The sequence below is a fragment of the Melanerpes formicivorus genome, unplaced genomic scaffold (assembly GCF_026170545.1).
Source record: "Melanerpes formicivorus ecotype bairdi unplaced genomic scaffold, bMelFor1.0.p_v2 SCAF_10, whole genome shotgun sequence".
Taxonomy (NCBI): domain Eukaryota; kingdom Metazoa; phylum Chordata; class Aves; order Piciformes; family Picidae; genus Melanerpes; species Melanerpes formicivorus.
Genome location: NW_027142362.1, coordinates 11,066,172 through 11,086,046, shown reverse-complemented (window position 1 = coordinate 11,086,046; position 19,875 = coordinate 11,066,172). Strand labels below are relative to the sequence as shown.

The window sequence follows — 19,875 nt, the reverse complement described above, 5'->3', positions numbered from 1 at the left end:
CAAAAGGGGGAAAAGGGGAAAGAGAAGACAAAAGGGGGGAAAAGGGGAAGAGAAGACAAAAGGGGGGAAAAGGGGAAAGAGAAGACAAAAGGGGGAAAATGAGAAAGAGAAGAAATAAGGGGGGAAATGAGAAAGAAGAAAAAGGGGGAAAAAGGAGAAAGATGACAAAGGGGGAAAAAGGAGAAAGATGACAAAGGGGGAAAAAGGAGAAAGATGACAAAGGGGGAAAAGGGAAAAAGAGAAAGAAAAAAAGGGGAAAAAAGGGAAAAAGAGAAAAAAAGGGGAAAAAAGGGAAAAAGAAAAAGCAAAAAAGGGGAAAAAAAGGGAAAAAGAGAAAAGATAAAACAAAATACAAACCCAAGTCAACTGAAAGTAGTGCCTCAACTAAAAGGAATGCATAATGAAATCCTAATCTAATACAGGTCAGAAGAGGAAAAAGAAAAAAAGGCAAAAGGAAAAATAATAATAATAATAATAATTAAAAAAAAAAAGGTAAAAAGGTTATAAACCTTAACAGGATTAAGAAAAAAACAACCCAAATAAAATCCCAAGAACTTTTACTGGCCATTCCTGTTGAAATGAGAATCTTGAAAGTAAGAGAGAAAAGTGGCTACGAGACCCACTTAGAGCACCGAACAGAGAGAAAACACAAGAGTCCATTTTCAATCTCTGTTGTATCAGAAAAGCCTGTGTTTCAACAGGGCAAACTGCTGGTGGTGGCAGGAACAGAATTCTTTATAAACTGCAGATGTCCTGGACATTAAAACAAAGAAAACAAAAAATAAAAAGGATAATAAATTGTTGCTTTGTTGTTGGTTTGTGGTTTTTTTTTTCCTCTTCCTTGGAGTCGCACTAGTTCTAAAGACTTTTCTGCTCTAGCCTACCCTACTGTATTGTACTGAATGGATTCCATCTCGGAGAGAAAGTCTCTTTCTGTAACCCTTGATTACTGTTGGGCACCAAAGATAAGAAAAGCAAGACGGGGTACAAAAATGCAAAATTTCAACAGTAATGGCAATGTTTTGTGTCAGTCCAAAAAAAGGGTCCTGCATTTTTCTCCCCCCCTTCAGTAACGGGACAAAAAGGCTTTAGTCGGGGGGTAGCAAGTCATGCAAGCGAAATCTGTCTCTGATGTGAGGCCGGACATCTTCGTTCTGTAAGGGGGACAAGAAAGGGCAGGTTTTAGGAGAGTGAACACACCTGGAAGTCAAGACTTTAAGTGGGGCAGTTTTCTAGCGCTGGTATTTTCACACAGCAAAATATAAACCAGGAATATACCTCACTACGAGACACTTAAAGGCACAGCTACACAACCCCCGCAGCAGCAATTCAGCCAGCGATGGGCTTTATTTAATCTAAAGGCCTCCAGGGTGTCAGTTTCATTTGAAAGGTGGGACAATTCTCCCCTTCTTGACCAAAAGCAGTTAGAAATGACTGTCTGCCGTTTGCTGCCTAGCTGAGTCCTGCTGCTGCTTCAAAATGCTGCCCAGAGAAGCCTTTGCAAAGAGATGTTAGTCAGTTAGAGGGTAGAAAGGCTCTGCAGAGGGACCTCGACCGACTGGACAGATGGGCAGAACCCAATGGGATGGCATTCAACAAGTCCAAGTGCCGAGTGCTGCACTTTGGCTACGGCAATCCCATGCAGAGCTACAGGCTGGGGTCGGAGTGGCTGGAGAGCTCCCAAACAGAGAGGGACCTGGGGGTGCTGATTGACAGCCACCTAAACATGAGCCAGCAGTGTGCCCAGGTGGCCAGGAGGGCCAATGGCATCCTGGCCTGCATTAGGAATAGTGTGGCCAGCAGGAGCAGGGAGGTCATAGTGCCCCTGTACTCTGCTTTGGTTAGGCCGCACCTTGAGTCCTGTGTCCAGTTCTGGGCCCCTCAGTTTAAGAAGGACATCAAAACACTTGAAGGTGTCCAGAGAAGGCCAACAAGGCTGGGGAGAGGCCTTGAACACAAGCCCTATGAGGAGAGGCTGAGGGAGCTGGGATTGTTTAGCCTGGAGAAGAGGAGGCTCAGGGGTGACCTCATTGCCCTCTACAACTACCTGAAAGGTGGTTGTAGCCAGGAAGGGGTTGGCCTCTTCTCCCAGGCAACCAGCACCAGAACAAGGGGACACAGTCTCAAGCTGCGCCAGGGGAGGTTTAGACTCGAGGTGAGGAGGAAGTTCTTCACTGAGAGAGTCATTGGTCATTGGAACGGGTTGCCCAGGGAGGTGGTTGAACCCTGGAGGCGTTCAAGGGGAGATTGGACGTGGCACTTGGTGCCACGGTCTAGTCATGGGGTCTGTGTTGATAGGTTGGACTCGATGATCCTCGAGGTCCTTTCCAACCTAAGTGATACTGTGATACTGTGAGACATGCACAACGTTCAGCAGTCTGCAGCTGGCTCAAGAGTAATAAAAATCAACCTTAAAGGCTCTGAAAATCCTTTAACGTTGTTGGGCAGTGGGTAGGGAAGAGCCCCATGAAGGAGTCACTTACCAGCTCTACAAGTTTCTCCAGAAATGGAATCAATTTTAGGAGTTCATTGTCATTTTTATCCATGAACCAGCTTTCTATAGGAATTCCATTTGAAAGCTGAAGGGAAACAAAACCCGCCATCAACACACCGTTCACACTGCATTTATCTCCACTCAAGACCTCTGAAATAGCACTTTTTTTCTGGGGGGGGGGGGGGTGGGTTGGGAAATGATGTTTCCAAGCCAGAGTTTATGAATGTGGATTCTCCCTCTACAGGTTGTATTGAAATTCTCTTCCAAGAGGTCTCTGTCCTTTACATACAGCTCCATAAAAACCTCCGCATCAAAGCTGCGCCAAAAGCAGCTCTGAAAGTTCTGCTTGAATGGAAAAGTGTTGGGACTCGGAGAGCGTTTTATGGTTAAACACACACAGAACCCAACTGAGCTCTGGCAAAAGAGGCAAACTGGGGTTTGGATTTTTGTTCTTTAAGGTAGGTGAGGTGTTGGAGACCACACTCCACACTTATCTACACAACTCTGGGAAAACTGACCCTGCAGAACCTGGCTTGGGAACATCCCAACAAAAGCAATTGTCGCCCCTGTGCCATGTCAGCCAGTGATCTCTAAAGAGTGGGGGGAAAGAGGATGGGGTCAGACTCAGCGGTGCCCAGTGACAGGACATGGGCACAAACTGGAAGCCAGGAGGTTCCATCTGAACAGGAGGAGAAAATTCTTTGGTGTGAGGGTGCTGGAACCCTGGAGCAGGCTGCCCAGAGTGGCTGGGGAGTCTCTTTGTCTGAAGAGATTCCAAACTCCCCATGCCATTGTGATCTTGGACTAACTGCTGTGGGTGCCCCTGCTTTAGGAGGTGGGTGATCTCCAGAGGTCCCTTCCACAGCCCCCCAGGGTCTGATTTCATGTTTCACTAGCATTAAAAGAATCATACAATGTTAGGGATTGGAAGGGACCTCCAGAGATTGAGTCCAACCCCTCTACCAGAACAGGATCACCAAGGGCAGGTCCCACAGGAACACATCCAGACAGATCTTGACAGTCTCTAGAGAAGAAGAAATCCACAGAGTCCAAGTCACAGACCCAGTGGACTGGTGGTTTCTTTAGTAAATCTGCCTGGTTTTACAGTGTGGTCATTGTAAGAAGTCCCTCAGTTTGCACTCAATCAGCTCTTCCCAGAAAGAAGAGAAAAATCAAGGCATCCCAAGTGATTGCCACAGTTTGCTTTGTAAGCTGAAATACAACTCCTGAAGAAGTTGAATAAAAATGCAGTGTTACACTGTCTTCTGAAGGAAGAAGTGAACCCTTTCTGCCCCTTGAGGGCTGTCCAGGCCTGGCCCAGGCTGCCCAGGGCAGTGGTGCAGTCCCCATCCCTGGAGGGGTTTCAAAGCCATGGGGATGTGGTACTGAGGGCCGCGGTTTGGTGGTGACCTGGCAGTGCTGGGCTAATGGTTAGGACTCTGTGATCCTTAAGATCTTTCCCAACCCAAACACCTTTCCACTCTTCCATGCTTTGGGAAGTTTTGTAGCCACTGCTGAGGTCAGCAGCCTCCTCCCAGCCGTACCTGGTAAGCAAAGGCTTGCGGTGAATTGTCGATGATGATGGTTTTGGACAGGTCTCTTCCTAGGATGTTCAGGTCCTTGATGTAGTTTCCTTGCACGCAAACACAATGCTCACGGAAAAGTCGATGCCTGTGGTTAAGAGAAACCACCTCATTAACAAGACTAATTACAGCACTGACACTGCAGATGGAGAAAGAAAAGTTCACTTTGCCAAGTGCTATCCATTTTATTTCCCTCTTAGAATAGAATAGAATAAACCAGGTTGGAAGAGACCTTCAAGATCATCAAGTCCAACCTATCATCCAACACCACCTAATCAACTAACCCATGGCACCAAGCACCCTATCAAGTCTCCTCCTGAACACCTCCAGTGATGGTGACTCCACCACCTCCCTGGGCAGCACATTCCAATGGGCAATCACTCTCTCTGCGTAGAACTTCTTCCTAACCTCCAGCCTGAACCTCCCCTGGCACAGCCTGAGACTGTGTCCTCTTGTTCTGCTGCTGGTTGCCTGGGAGAAGAGACCAACCTCTGCCTGTCTACAACCTCCCTTCAGGTAGTTGTAGAGAGCAAGAAGGTCTCCCCTGACCCTCCTCTTCTCCAGGCTAAGCAACCCCAGCTCCCTCAGTCTCTCCTCACAGGGCTTGTGTTCCAAACCCCTCACCAACTTTGTTGCCCTCCTCTGGACACCTTCCAGCAACTCAACCTCCTTCCTAAACTGAGGGGCCCAGAACTGGACACAGAACTCAAGGTGTGGCCTAACCAGTGCAGTGTACAGGGGCAGAATGACCTCCCTGCTCCTGCTGGCCATACTGTTCCTGATGCAAGCCAGGATGCCATTGGCCCTCCTGGCAGCCTGGGCACACTGCAGGCTCATGTTCAGCCTACCATCAACCAGCACCCCTAGGTCTCTCTCTGCCTGGCTGCTCTTCAGCCACTCTGACCCCAGCCTGTAGCACTGCCTGGGGTTGTTGTGGCCAATGTGCAGAACCCAGCACTTGGATGTGTTCAATCTCCTGCCCTTGGACTCTGCCCATCTGTCCAGCCTGTTGAGGTCCCTCTGCAGAGCCTCTCTGCCCTCCAGCAGATCAACTCCTGTCCCCAGCTTGCTGTCATCTGCAAATTTACTGATGATGGACTCAATGCCCTCATCCAGATCATCAATAAAGATGTTAAAGAGCACAGGGCCCAGCACTGATCCCTGGGGCACACCACTAGTGCCTGGCTGCCAGCTGGATGTGGCACCATTCACCACCACTCTCTGGGCTTGGCTCTCCAGCCAGTTCCTAACCCATCGCAGAGTGCTGCCATCCGGGCCATGGGCTGATAGCTTGGCCAGGAGTTTGCTGTGGGGGACAGTGTCAAAGGCCAAAGAATTATTCCCTTTTCCCATTCTCTTCTGGGCTTTTGGCTGATGGAATTACTAGTTAAGGTGATTTTATAGTAAGCTTGTGTTGAAACAGAAAAGCTTGTCTCAGATCTAACCCCTGTCCACAGGGTCTTGCTTTGTCACCCTTTTTTGCAGGCACAGGATCACAGGATGTTAAGGGTTGGAAAGGACCTCCAGAGATTGAGTCCAAACCCCCCTGCCAGAGCAGGATCACACAACATTATAATCTAGTGCAGCTCCTGAAATGATGGTGCAGGATTCTAGGATCAGAGATGAATTCTGCACAGGAGTCAGTTTCTTGGGGTTTCTTATCCTTTCATTTTGTTCCAGCAGTTGGAACACAGGGCTTCTGCATGTTAGAACACAAGGTAGGGGAAGAAATGTTTCCTTTTTATGTTTGTAATTAACCTATTTCAGTTATTAGAGCTGGGTGGGGGTGTGTGTGTGTGGGGGGAAGCCCGGAGGCCAAAACATTCCAACAACTTCTTCCTTTCCAATTAGCCTACTCCCTTTTAATTTATTACAGAAGAAATGGATGGAGAGGCTGAAAGGACTCAGATTAAAAACACAAAAAACCCAAAACCAAGTCCCACTTCATGGAATATGTGAAAACTAAGTTGCAGAGAGCTGGAGAGTGTGACAGAGTCCCACTCCAGTGCCCTTCCTTGGAGGCTGCTTGTCTTTTTCAAGGAAGTTTTGGGCAGCTGTACGCAGGGAGCTTTGTTTCACAGCAGGGTTGAGTTCCCAACGTTGCTGCAGAGGAAAATGAGCTGAGTGAGTTCATCTAGAGGGCCTGAGTCACAGGTGTGGAGTGCTGACAAGTCCACCTTTAGGCTAATGTCAAAACTCATCATGCCTCGATGGCAGCTTTTTACTGCTCGGTGAATCACAGCTACATTCCTGCATCACATTCATCTGTCTGCTAATTCTTACAGTACTGTTAGGCTGGGTGTGACTCCTTCCTGGCCCCAACACAGCTACAGCAGTCCTGAACCACATGGATTGGGCTCCTGCAGAAAGGTTTTCAGACTGGCTTGCTGGAAGTGAGAGGCCTCAAGCACAAGCCCTACAAGGATAGGCTGAGGGAGCTGGGGTTGCTTAGCCTGGAGAAGAGGAGGCTCAGGGGAGACCTTATTGCTCTCTACAATTACCTGAAGGGAGGTTGCAGCCAGGAGGGGGTTGGTCTCTTCTCCCAGGCACCAAGCACCAGAACAAGAGGACACAGTCTCAAGCTGTGCCAGGGGAAGTTGAGGCTCCAGGTAAGGAGAAAGTTCTCCATAGAGAGAGTTGTTAGCCATTGGAATGTGCTGTCCAGGGAGGTGGTGGAGTCACCATTCCTGGAGGTGTTCAAGAGGGGATTTGAGGTGGCACTTGGTGCCATGGTTTAGTACTCATGATGTCTTGGGTGACAGGTTGGACTTGATCTCTCAGATCTATTCCAGCCTTATGGATTCTATGACTCTAAGTGCAAACAGTGCTTTTGGACACATCCTGTGTGGTCTCTGATGCAGCTGGGCTCAGATACTCAGCGATGAAAGGATTTGCAAGTCTATTCTGTTTGCCTGTCGAGTGAGTGGTGCGGAAGCTTACCAAAGCCAGAGGAGGTTTCCGTTGTGTTTGTCACAAAAACAACCAAAAGGATGAGTGTTCCTGGATGGAAACTAGTGTAGAGTTTATGCTCTTAGGGAAAAATGAGTTCTGGCATGCCTCAATTACCACATGAAAACAAGGCTGCAACCTCTGGCTGAGTCGAAGTGGGAACCTTGTTACGTGTGGAAAGAAAATGCAGTTTTCATTGAAGGGTGCTAGGATAAAATGGTGCAGGGAAGAGCTCTGCCAGGGATGTCCTAGGCACAGAATTCATACAGCTCAGCTCTGACCAGGGAGTTGTTTACTACCTTTAGTAGAACACCCTGTGTAGGGTGAACCCCTGGGAAGATCCCTCTCCACCTACCACAGCTCATCTTCCAGATGAAGAGGAACAGAAAGAATCTCATCTGGGAGAATTTCTTTGTGCTTTAAGGAACTGTCCTTGAGAAATGCCAGTCCCTTCCACACACAGCTCAGGAGTAAGGAGAGAAATGAAAATTCAACACACCTTCACTCTAAACCCCACCACCTGTTTTGTGATGGAATAAGAAATGAACCTCTGCTGGCTGTACAGATAACACTCAAAATTCATAGACAATACGTTCAATTTCCATAGCTGAAAAGGCATCTAATGCTCAGTTCAGGCTCTTCATTCACAGTGTGGATTCCCAGGCAGCTCAAGCACACCTTTGGTACCCAAGAGTGCGCTTCCTGCATCACCTTTGTCAGCAAGCAGCACTTGTTTACAACACAGTTTCTGGGTTTTACCTGACCAGTTGCTTTTTAGGGTCTAGAATGTTCAATAACTTGTCTGCATACACCTTCTTAGAAGCAGTAAAAAGAATGATCTGTAGGTGAAAGGCAAAAAAAAGGGAAAAAAAGAAAAAAAGGAATAATTTTAGATACAAGTCTGTGAATATCAGCCAAAGGTAAGGTTGAGAAGTGGTGTCTGATGGGGTCTGTGTTTACCTCATAAATCTGAGACATACGTTCCAGGAACTCTCGGAAGAACGGCCTTAACCGGACGTAGACCTGAAGCAGAGAAGGACTTCAGTAAAGACCCAAAGCACTGCAGCTGTCACCCACACCCCCCCAAGTACCACTTGGCACAAAATGAGGTCAACATGAGTACTGTGGGTAAAATGAACAGCAAATAGTAAAACTTCCTGCAGGGCAACAGCTTAATTAAACCGCCACTAAGCTACGTGGCAGGCTGAGCAGCTCGACGGGTAGGGTGATAAAATGAGGGCCAACAAATTTGCTGGAAAAATCTGCTGGGGTTAGGAATGACTTCAGTGAACAGATCACAGCTGAATGACACCTGAAGAAAAACAATGAAGCTGGCTGCTTTGAGTAAACATTTTGAAGCAGGTTTCACCAGCTGGACAGCATCAGTTCAACCACCAGAAAAGACAAACTGAGGAATCTCTTCAACTCTTCCACTAAAATTGAGTAGGGGAGGTCAGAAGTGATGACCAAAAAAAAGAGGCTTCAGCCTTTCCCAAACTTCCATAAACTCAAGTAGAATAGAATAGAATTGAATTAACCAGGTTGGAGGAGACCTTTGAGATCATCAAGTCCAACCTATCACCCAACACCATCTGATCAACTAAACCATGGCACCAAGCATCCTATCCAGTCTCTTCCTAAACACCTCCAGCGATGGTGACTCCACCACCACCCTGGGCAGCACATCCCAAGGGTCAATTACTCTTTCTGTGAAGAATTTCTTCCTCATCTCCAGCCTAAACCTCCCCTGGCACAGCTTGAGACTGTGTCCTCTTGTTCTGGTGCTGGGTGCCTGGGAGAAGAGACCAACCCCCACCTGTCTACAACCTCCCTTCAGGGCGCTGGAGAGAGCAAGAAGGTCTCCCCTGAGCCTCTTCTTCTCCAGGCTAAGCAACCCCAGCTCCCTCAGCCTCTCCTCACAGGGCTGTGTTCCAGATCTCTCCCCAGCTTTGTTGCCCTTCTCTGGACACCTTCAAGAGTCTCAATGTGCTTCTTAAATTGAGGGGCCCAGAATAGAATAGGATAGACCAGACCAGGTTGGAAGAGACCTTCAAGATCATCACGTCCAACCTACCATCCAACACCACCTGATCAACTAACCCATGGCACCAAGCACCCCATCAAGTCTCCTCCTAAACACCTCCAATGATGGTGACTCCACAAGCACAGAACTGCACACATGCAGAAATCATTCCCTGCAAAAACCCATGCATAACACACGGAGAGCCTCTGCAAAGTCTTTTGGTGGTTTTGGGTTGGTTGTTGGTTTTTCTCTTCCCGAGATGATCATCAGCACCTCATTAGCTCAGTGGCAACCAAATCAAAATGGTCATTCAATGCCTTCCTTGCTCAAAACACACAAGGTTAATGCTTTGAAGATGGGATGGGAAGGAAGTGCTCTTCCTTGCCTACAGTAAAAGGCTGGACATTAGGAGGAAGCTCTTTACAATGAGAGGGGTAAAATACTGGAAGAGGTTGCCCAGGGATGTGGTTAAGGCCCCATCCCTGGAGACATTCAAAAATCAGAGTTGATGTGGCCCTGAACAGCCTGATCCAGTTGGAAGTGTCCTTGATGACTGCAGGGAGGTTGGACAAGATGACCTCTGAGGGTCCCTTCCAACCTGAAGGAATCTGTGAACCTGTTAAAATAAAACCCCAACCAGTTTTGGCTCCACTTGTAGCCAAAACCTCTGCAATTACCACCAGGACTGATGGTCTCACCATAACTTCAGGAGGTGAAACCCAGAGGCAGGTTAGTTAACTGGCCCAGGTGAAGCTGCCTTACTCACAGCACTCTCCAGCATGGTGAGACCCCCTGTCCAGCCTAGCTGAGCCTGGAGCATGCTGCCCACCAGCACCAGGCTAAGGCAAATGCCAACTCATACCCAAACCATCCCTGAGAGCTTGCTGCAAGCACAGGGCATGTGCAGCCAGCCTCAGTTCAGACTGCAGGACACACAGGATCCACCAAGCTGGGATGTGTTGCAGGCTTGACTGGCCCAGTCATTTCTGATTGCACCATGTCTCAAGTGACTCCAGGCAAGGACCAGCTCACCACCAGACATAACTGCCTGAAGCACAGCCAGCTAGGGCTCTTCTAGGGGCAGAGGGACAATTCCAGAGTCTTCCCAAGCTAAGACCAGATTCCTTTGTGGATGCTGCCCAAGATACAAGAAAGCCTTCTGGCTTTCAGATCCAAAGCTTGGTGGCTCTGCTGTTATTTCTGAGAGAAAGGCTGTTTGAGTGGGAAGGGATCCTAAAGATCATCTAGCTCCAAACCCCTGCCATGGGCAGGGACACCTCCCACTAGAGCAGGCTGCATCCAGCCTGGCCTTGAACACCCCCAGAGAGGGGACATTCACAACTAGCACTGTTTGCTCATTCCACTGCAGTAACCAAGTAAAGCACCCAAGTTGGTGAGGGTAAGATGGAAAACTTGTAACACTGTTCCAGCTGACCTGCAGAGCTCCAGAGTATCTTTCAAGGACCATGGAAGATCCAAGGGAATTATTCTGTGACAGATCCATAAAGATGGACTTCAGCTGAATAGCTGAGTGAAAGCATCTGCCTGTTGGCTGTCTAAGGCCTGCTAGTGCAAGGAAGGTGCCCTCAAGTGAAACAGAGGGCAAGTTGATTCCATGTCTGGGATTTGAAGCCAGGCAACAGAACAAAACCTCTTTACCAAGAAAAAAAAAGATCAATTTCTTTGCAAGATAAGCTGCTTATCTTATTATGTAAAGTAAAACATGTGCAAAGTCTAATGTCTGCAGCTGAAGAGCTGAGCATTTCTTTCTGTTTTCCAGGCAGATGTAAGACAGCCCTTAACAGATGTGGGATTTAAGGAAACTTCAGCTTTGCAAAGGCTATTTTCACTAAGTCCAAAGCTTAAACACTGCTATAATTTAGAGATCTTAATTATTTTCTTTTTGTCCAATAAGGAAAACACAAAGAAATTAATTGCCTTAAAAGCCTGGAATAAGCCAGAGCCATAGCACTTGGTGCCTGCAGATGGGTGAGGAGAGGGAAATGCTGTGAAGCCAGGCTCACATTTCACAGATTCACAGAATGGTTTGGGCTGGAACCTTGAAGATTATCTCATTCCAGCCCCATTTGCAGTATTAGATTGAATGTGAGTAAGATATTCAGCAGGAAATTTGGCACTGAGCTGCTTTCTACTCTTAAGAAATAATTAGTAGGTAATTGGCAAATGCTGCTGGAAAACCTACCCAAGAGTGGTCCATATTTTGACACTAATGGAGAGCTCCTTCAGAAATGTCTCCTCCACATCTAGCATTGTTTTCTGTGGGCTCTGTTATGCAATACTTTAAATATAGTAACTTGCTGACTTGCCTTCACTCAGCTTAGTGTCTGCTTCTCTGATGCCAGCTGAAATTGCTCTCAAGATGGGAAGTTAATCCGGAAGGACAATACCAGAGGTGATGGCCAAACTGATAAGCAAAATACCCCACATTTTAAATGCTCATGGATAGCTCACCACTGCCCCAGAATGCTAGGGAGGGTGTGAAACACCTGCAAACTTCTCTTCAGCTGTTATGGATTGACAGAATGGTTTGGACTGGAAGGGACCTTGAAGATCATCTAATTCCAGCCCCCTGGCACTGGCAGGGACACCTCCCATTAAACCAGGTTGCTCAAGGCCTCTGTTATCACAGATTATTTGTCTTTTTACACATTATACCCTAGTTAAACATGAACTTAATTGTATCCTTTAAATATTTATCTTGCTTATTAGCTGTTATCTTGTAAGAGGGGAATGTTTTGTCTAGTGTGATGTAAACCCAGCAAAGGAGTGTAGTGATCAGAGTGCAGGAGACTCTCACACCTGCTAGGAGCTGTTCCTTGGCAAACCCAGGCTTGACTCTAGAGAGAGCTAAGAGGACACTGACCCAGGACCCACACAGTAACCGGGCCTTCTCAAGGGTTTATAGGCTTGTGTGCAACACTGGTCAGTAACACTTCACAAATACTCTAACTCACTCTTTCCATTGACTTCAGTTCCCTAAAGGCAAGATCCTGGTTAGATCTCAGCATAAAAGTGCAGTCAGAAGAAGGCCCACAGGCAGAGGCAGAAACTACTCAGATCATACTGAGATCTCTTAAGAGAAGGAAGGAAAAGTAAAAGGAAAAGTAAACCCTCCTGATTCTGGGAGCAGTGCCAAGAACCTCCAAAAGAACTAAATTCAAGGCTCCTTCTGAGTTCAGCCTGGAGGAAACTGTGGAGGACCAGATGACCCTCGGGGTCCCTTCCAACCTGGTATTCTGTAACTCTGTGATGGTTATCACCAAATAGGAGATAAGATAAAGCCATGTTTAAAAGTGATTTCAGCTTCTCAGATTCCAAGAGGTTTAATGTGGAACAGTGAAGAAAACATTTTGAACATCAGGAAGAACACCTGGGCAAGTGTCCTTTTAAGGTGCCTGATGACCTAGCTCATTCTCCAAAGGCACTACAGTGGGGACTGATCTCATACAAGCTATGTGGTGGAGTAGCTGTTCCTGCTCCCAGGTACATCACAAAAGGACCTCAGAACAACAGCCTGGGTCAGTGTGGCACCTTTGGTAGCTGGAAGAGTTCCTCCTTCCCATGCTGGTTTCTCCATGGTATGTCAGTGTAAATCACACACAACTCAACATCTCTGAAAGCAGAACAAAACCCGAACTCTAGCAGTCTCCACAAGATGATCAAAAAAGTCACTCTGAGAGCTCAGCAGACTCTGGGAGTGAAGAGGTGGAACTGGCACTGATGAAGTGCACAGCAAGACCAACAACCAAGCCAGAAGGTAGGTAGTGCCAGGCTCTGAAGATGTCTCTACACAGAAGTGATAACCAGTGTGGATTGGTTTTGCTATCAAGGGAAGAAAGTGGCTGAACCATCAGTGTTCCTGCCTCCACCCTCTGGTAAGAAGACAAGCTGCTGCAGAGATCATGCACAGCTCTTAAAATGGACTTGTTGACCGACAGCCATCAACATTTCCCCCTGTAATCAGTGACCACCATCCCTGTGTTGTGGTGGCAACACTGAGTGCTCCACAGGAATCCTGCCACAGGTCATCCACCTGGCAAAGTTTGACACCTACAGTTTATAACCCCAGCAGCTGTGAAATGCCAGACACTTGCTTATCTCTCTCTAAACAAGGGGATAACAAACACACAGAGCAAGAATTGCTATGGCAAACAAATCAAAAGGTCGACTTTGTTGCTGTTATCATTACCTGGTAAATGACATCTTGAAAAAGAACTGGAAAGGTGAGTGCAGCATCTTCTAACTCATTCAGACTACAGTGCACTAGTGTTTCATCCTGGTGGAAAGGAAAAGGTGGTGTAAGAAAAACAAAGAAAAGGCTGCAAAAAAAGGCAAAAGTGGCTGTTTGCTGGATCTTCATGCTCATTTGAAGGCAGCTTTAGCTAGTTTAGAACATTTACTTCTCTGCAAGTGCTCTCAAACTTGAAGAGGAATTCTTAGAAGGCATGAAACACTTCATTGTTCTTGCAGTTTCATTTAGAATGGTGAGCTAGGGGCAGAATTAGGAGGAGATATTTCAATTGTGCAGGCTCTACTGTCATCCAGCTCAAACCTGCATCTGTCAGACTGAATGATCTCTCCCTTCAGATGGCCACTAGAGGACAACTCAGCTGATAGTGGCCATGATAAAGTAATGCTCCTGACATCACCAACAGGGTCTGAAACCACTTCCCAAACACAGAGACTAAAAGAAATTACTATTATTATTACTCCTACTTTATTTCTTACTATTACCTAGTTACAAATGGGTTCACACCCTCTTACAATGGTCTAAGAATCAAAAGCTTCATTCTTGACCAATCCTGGATGTAAGACATATAGAGAGCTGGAGGGATTTTCCTATTTGTTCCATCTCATTTTTTTTTCCACAGTGGGGGACAAAAACCCCAAAAGGCAGTGTGGGGGGGGACAGAGAACTCTTTGTCTGAGAGGAGAAAAAAAAATGTAATGCTTTGGCTTTTGAACAGGATGTGAAGTATCCAACAAACACAGCAAGCATTCTGTGTTTGCCAATATTGATTTGTCTTTAATGAAGACTGCAACTGAAAATACTGAAAATTGTGTAACACTCAACAAGGCCTTTTTGGTTACTAATTCCAGCAACCATCAAAACAAAGGAAAGGCTGCACCCTCCTGCTTTGAGGATATTTACCAAGTCTAGAACTAATGAGAACTCTGGTGTGCTTCTTGTTTTCAGTGGAAGAGCTGGCTTCCTGTTCAGTTGTTCTTCTGTTAGTGGTGGAACGTGCTTGATGAAATAGTATCTGAAAAAAAACAAGACAGATTTTGCTGGAGAAACCATAGAATCATTCAAGGGTTTGGGTTGGAAGGGACCTTAAAGATCACCCAGTTCCAATCCCCTGCCATGGGCAGGGACCTTCCACTAAAGCAGGCTGATCAAGGTTTCATCCAACCTGGCCTTAAACACCTCCAGGGAGGGGGCATCCACGACCTCCCTAGGCAACCTGTTCCAGTGTCTCACCACCATCACTCTAAAGAATTTCTTCCTGATATCCAGTCTCAGTCTCCCCTCTTCCAGCTCAAAGTCATTGCTCCTCATTCTGCCACTGCAAGCCCTTGTAAAAAGTCCCTCCCCAGCTCTCCTGTAAGCCCCCTTCAGGTACTGGAAGGCCACCCTGGAGCCTTTTAGGTCTCTCTGGAGCCTTTTCTTCTCCAGGCTGAACTGCCCCAACTCTCTTCCTGTCCCCATAAGGGAGGTTCTCCAGCCCCCTCAATCTTCCTGGCCTCCTCTGGACCCACTACAGCATCTCCATATCCCTCATATGCTGGGAGTCCCAGAACTGGACACTTTGCTCCCGATGGGGTCTCACCAGAGCAGAGCAGAGGGGCAGAGTCACCTCCCTTGTCCTTATGGTCACATGTTTTTTGACACAACCCAGCCTTGTGGGCTGCCAGCAACCACAGCCAGCTCATCTTGAGTTTTTGTCAACTGACAACCCCAAGTCCTTCTCCTCAAGACTGCTCTCAAGCCATTCCTCACCCCAGCCTGGATTTGTGCTTGAGATTGCCCAAACCAAGGTGCAGGACCTTGCACTTAGCCCTGCTGAACTTCATGAGGTTGGGTTGGACCCACTGCTCCAGCCTGTCCAAGTCCCTCTGGATGGCATCCCTTCCTTCCAGCATGTCAACCACACTACACAGTTTGGTGTCATCTGCAAACGTGCTGAGGGTGCCTCAATCCCACTGTCCATGTCACTAACAAAGATGTAGCCACACCACTGAGCTGGTAAGGCTGTAGCCTGACTTCCTATTTCAAACGTTTCAGGGCTGCACAAGAAGTATCTTGACATCCCCTGCCCCCAACCCCCCTCCCCCCCCCCAGTCAACACACACTTGTTTGTTTTTAAAAAGAGCTTTTGGAATTAATTTCTGTACCATCAAAATCTTTCAAGTGAAAGAAGAAAGTATGAACCCCACACCCAAAACGATCACTGGACTGTTTGCAGCACACAGGTTAGCACTTACGGATCAAAGACTTCCCAGTCCTCCTCATAGGTGGCTTCTGCATGGGCTGATGAGTAGCCACTGTCTGGGGACACTGGTGCTAAAATGCAACAAAAATGACCAAAACAACACCAACAAAATTAAAACAGAAATCCACAAGTGCTGGTCTCATCAGTGCACTTTCTAACTGTGACAATTTGTGCTTGATACATGAGTGCCTCAAAACCCAGAGAATGACAGAGTGGCAGCTTGGAAAGGACCCCAGGGATCATCTGGCCCGAGCTTGCTAGGAGATAGTGGAGCTGAAATGAGCTGGCCCAGCACCCTGCCAAGATATGAGCCTTGAGACTGAGCAACGGAGGGAAATCCACCACTTCCCTTGGGAGATGATTCTAATGTCCAACTGTTCTCATGTGGAAAAATGGTCTGGATTCTAATTTCCCTTCAGGCTCCCCTGTGTGCCTTCATGTTTCCCCTTGAAATAGCCTGCAGAGCTCCTCAGGAAGGGCCTGATGTCACCTCGTGCTACAGAACTTCATGGCCTGGCCAAACCGCAGTATTGGATTCCCAGCAGACATCTGGGAAGTTGAAATCTCCCAGCAGAACAAAAGGCAATGATTGTGAAACCTCTTGCAGATGCCTGCAGAGTGCTTCATCAGCTTCATCATCCTCACTGGGTGAGCTGTAACAGACTCCCACCACAGAACCTGCCCCTTCCTTTTTACCCGGAGACCTTCACCCTGATCATCACCACCACTGAGCATCAGGCAGTCACATCCCTCCCTGACACAGGGCCACCCCACCACACCTCCTTCCTTGCCTGTCCCTTCTGAAGAGCTGGGATCCATCTACAGCAGCACTCCAGTCATGACACTTGTCCCATGTTTCAGGATGGCTACTATGTCATAGATGCCTCGCAGCACAATGGGTTCCAGTTCCTCCTCCTTGTGACCCGTGCTGCAGGCATTGGTGTAGATTCACTGCAGCTGAGCTCATGGGCTCACCACCTTTTTAGGGAGTGTGACCCCAGTCCCTAGATTCACAGAATGCTTTGGGTTGGAAGGGACCTTAAAGATCATCCAGTTCCAACACCCTGCTATGGGCAGGGACACCTTCCACTAGACCAGGTTGCTAAAGGCCTCATCCAACCTGGTCTTGAACACCTTTAGGGAGGGGGCATCCATGACCTCCCTGGGCAACCTGTTCCGGTGTCTCACCACCCTCACTGCAAAGAGTTTCTTCCTAATCTCCAGTCTAAATCTGCCCTCTTCCAGCTTCAATCCACTGCCCTTCATCCTCTCACCAGACCCCAGTTCCCACCAGAGAACTGGGTTACCTTGTTCTGAACCAAGGCAACAGCACAGATCAGAAGGTATGGATTAGACCTGTGAATCACAGCAGCCCTTTTGCTTAAAGGTTAAACCTCCTTCCTCAAAAGCAGTCCTCCAAAACCTCAATACTACCTACCAACCAATGTCTTGAGGGCCTAGGGAGGATGTAGACAACAGTTAACAGTTTGATGCAGCTCATTCACAAAGAGAAACTGAATTTTATAGAACTGTTGAGGTTGGAAGAGACCTTTGAGATCATGAAGTCCAACTGCTTGCCTAGAGCTCACAATCTCACCACTACTGCTGAGCTACTGCCACTGACCCACATCCCTCAGCACTATAACCGCACAGCTTTTAAACACCTCCAAAGATAGTGACTCCACCACCTCCCCAGGCAGCCTGTTCCAATGCCTGAGAACCCCTTCTGGGAAGAAATGTTTCCTAATATGCAACCTGAACCTCCCCTGGCACAACTTGAAGTCATTTCCTCTTGTCCTGTCACTTTTTGCACGTGAGATGAGACCCAAATTCTGGGTGTTACTTTTATCAAAACAGATGCATGAGAAGGCTTTTGAAGAACATGTGGAGAATTAAGACAGGACCTGGATGCTTCCTATTCACCTCCCCACTCTGCTCTAATACAAGGTATCATACTGTGGTTCATGGTTGGACTTGATCTCAAAGGTCTCTTCCAACCTCAACAATTCTGTGATTCCAGTCTGTTACAGATTTCCCTTCCCTGATCAGCAAGCCTGGGGGGTGCATCTTTACTGGGGGGGTGGGGGTGTTTCCAAGATTAATAAAAATAGCTTTCTTCTGCAATCCATATACCAGGAATGGATGAAACCTGCCAAAACCTGTGGGTTTGGTGCAGAAAACAGGTTTGCCTATTCACAGCTTCGGGTTGGGAGGGACCCTCAAAGGTTCATCTTGACCAACCCCCAGCTACAGTCAGCAGGAACACCTCCAACTAGAGCAGGCTTCAGACATCAAGCTCAGGATTGATACTGTCTGCCTGCCCCTAGAAAATGTGAAATATTCATTTAAACAAAATGCAGGTGCTGAGATTTCCCTGAGAGTCCCAAGTGCAGGCAGCCAGTGCACCTTCCTTACCTGTGAGCGGGGGCAGGTCACGGTCGCTTGCTTCCTCCACTTCTTCTAAGCCATTGTTGACAGCAGACCTGACCTGCACTGCTTGGCTTGTGTAAGCTGCTCCATTGGTTGATGTTGCAGTACTTGTGGTAATCTCATCTACCTGTTCCATGTCAAGCTGTTTGACTATTTCTTCAGCTTCAACAGCCTGTCCTGGAGAGTCTGATCCTGATGTTCCTGAATGAAGAGTTCAGTACACTCACAGTTACGATGTTAGAATCACAGATCCATAGAATGGCTTGAGTTGGAAGGGACCTTAAAGATCATCCCATTCCAACACCCTGCCACAGGCAGGGACACCTCCCACTAGATCAGGTTGCTCAAAGTCTCATCCATCCTGCTCTTAAACACTTGGTGAGAGCTGCTGGAGAGAGAGCTCTGCTCAGTGTGCCCCTGTGCTCACTGTGCTCAGACATCTGTTTTCCCCACCTCAGACAAAATCAGCTCCAGCAACAGTTTGCAAAGGAGTATGTGACAAAGCTTCAAATGCTCTTCAAGTTTTGGTGTTGTTTTTTTTTTTTTCAGTTACCTTCTGGTTGGAAGAGACCTTTAAGATCATCTTCAAGCAGAGCTACCCATCAGAATGCTGCCAGTCATGACAAACCACCTAAGAAACCTGCCAGCATAACTGAAGGTGGCTGCGTTTGATTCACATTACAAAACCAAGGATCAAAATGAAGACTATGACCAATGCCTTCCACCAATTATTTTTCATTCTTCTTCCTCTGTGTGTTTTTACTTTCTTTCTTTGGTGTATTTATGTTTTATTTTCCCTCCCCCCCCCCCCCCCCCCCCATGATAGCAATGTTCTAATGTACATAAATTTATGGCTGCTTTTATTCATAACCAATCCCTTAAGAGTTAAGGAGCCTTTCGTCTGCTAACTCTTGGTCTGTAAGGCAGAAGCAGCAAATGCTCAAAGCAGTTTTTTTCCTTCCCCCCTTCCCCCCCCCTCAGAACAACCCTATCATTCCCAGCTTTGCCTTCTTTAAAAGTGATACTCACCATTTTTATTTGCTGGTGAAAAAAAATTGAAGACAGGAGAAAAAATGGTTCCCAGTAAGGTGGTTCGGGGGGGACTGCCAGGGGGAGGATTATCTTCCAGCTTCCCATTCTGCTTCACATGTTGGTTTGTCATTTCATAGCTTCCAGCTTCTGTCAAAGAGAAGCCATGAGTTAGAACACCACACTTCTCTTCCTTACAGTTTTTCCTCCTTCAGTGGAGCTCTTTTTACTGTAGGACAGATCCCTCATGCCCATCGTTCAGTGTGATTGACAAAACAATTAGCCTAAATGGTTAACATTAAAAAAACCCAATAAAAGCCAACACTTGAGTACTGACATGAACCCCCAAATGCCAACTGTCAGCACCACCTTAACAGCCCTGATTAGGAAGTGCTCATTGTTTATACCAAGGGTGCTCCAGGTTAACAGATAACAGCAGCTTAAATCCATCCAATGGGCTTGAGGATGGAAGGCTGTGAGCCTCCTTCTGTGAACCTCCTATGATGCTGTGAGCCCTTCCACAAGAGGTGGCAGTATCAGAAGCACTCCACTAGGTGGAAACCAGAACAAGTGGCAGTGGAACTCCAGTGGCTCAGCTTCACCAGATCAAGTCCATGGTTTGTTATTCTCCACACAGACTCACGTGCAGACACACAATCAGGAAGTAGAAGAGCTTTGAGTCGTTATGGCAGACAACAGAGGACACAGAACTAAACAAGTCATAGAATCTAGACCTGCTCCAGCTCCTCAATGTCCTTGTTGGAGTGAGGGACCCAAAGCTGAACCCAGGATTCAAGGTGTGGCCTCACCAGTGCCCACTACAGGGGCACAATCCTTGCCCTGGTCCTGCTG

General features: G+C 47.3%; 1 protein-coding gene across 2 annotated transcripts in view; it reads right to left on the bottom strand.

Annotated features, from left to right (window-relative positions):
• Positions 1-540: 540 nt before the first annotated feature.
• Positions 541-19,875, bottom strand: part of CTDSPL2 (CTD small phosphatase like 2) — a 48,502-nt gene continuing 29,167 nt past the window's right edge. For both annotated transcript variants that reach the window (XM_068143630.1, XM_068143629.1), the window contains exons 4-13: positions 19,024-19,173; positions 17,980-18,195; positions 15,557-15,635; positions 14,223-14,334; positions 13,260-13,346; positions 7,987-8,049; positions 7,786-7,865; positions 4,039-4,165; positions 2,484-2,579; positions 541-1,154 (exon numbers count right to left, since the gene is read on the bottom strand). In XM_068143630.1, coding sequence (XP_067999731.1) covers positions 1,089-1,154; positions 2,484-2,579; positions 4,039-4,165; positions 7,786-7,865; positions 7,987-8,049; positions 13,260-13,346; positions 14,223-14,334; positions 15,557-15,635; positions 17,980-18,195; positions 19,024-19,173 — 1,076 coding nt within the window. In that variant the 3' untranslated portion in view covers positions 541-1,088. The remainder of the gene's footprint in view (positions 1,155-2,483; positions 2,580-4,038; positions 4,166-7,785; positions 7,866-7,986; positions 8,050-13,259; positions 13,347-14,222; positions 14,335-15,556; positions 15,636-17,979; positions 18,196-19,023; positions 19,174-19,875) is intronic.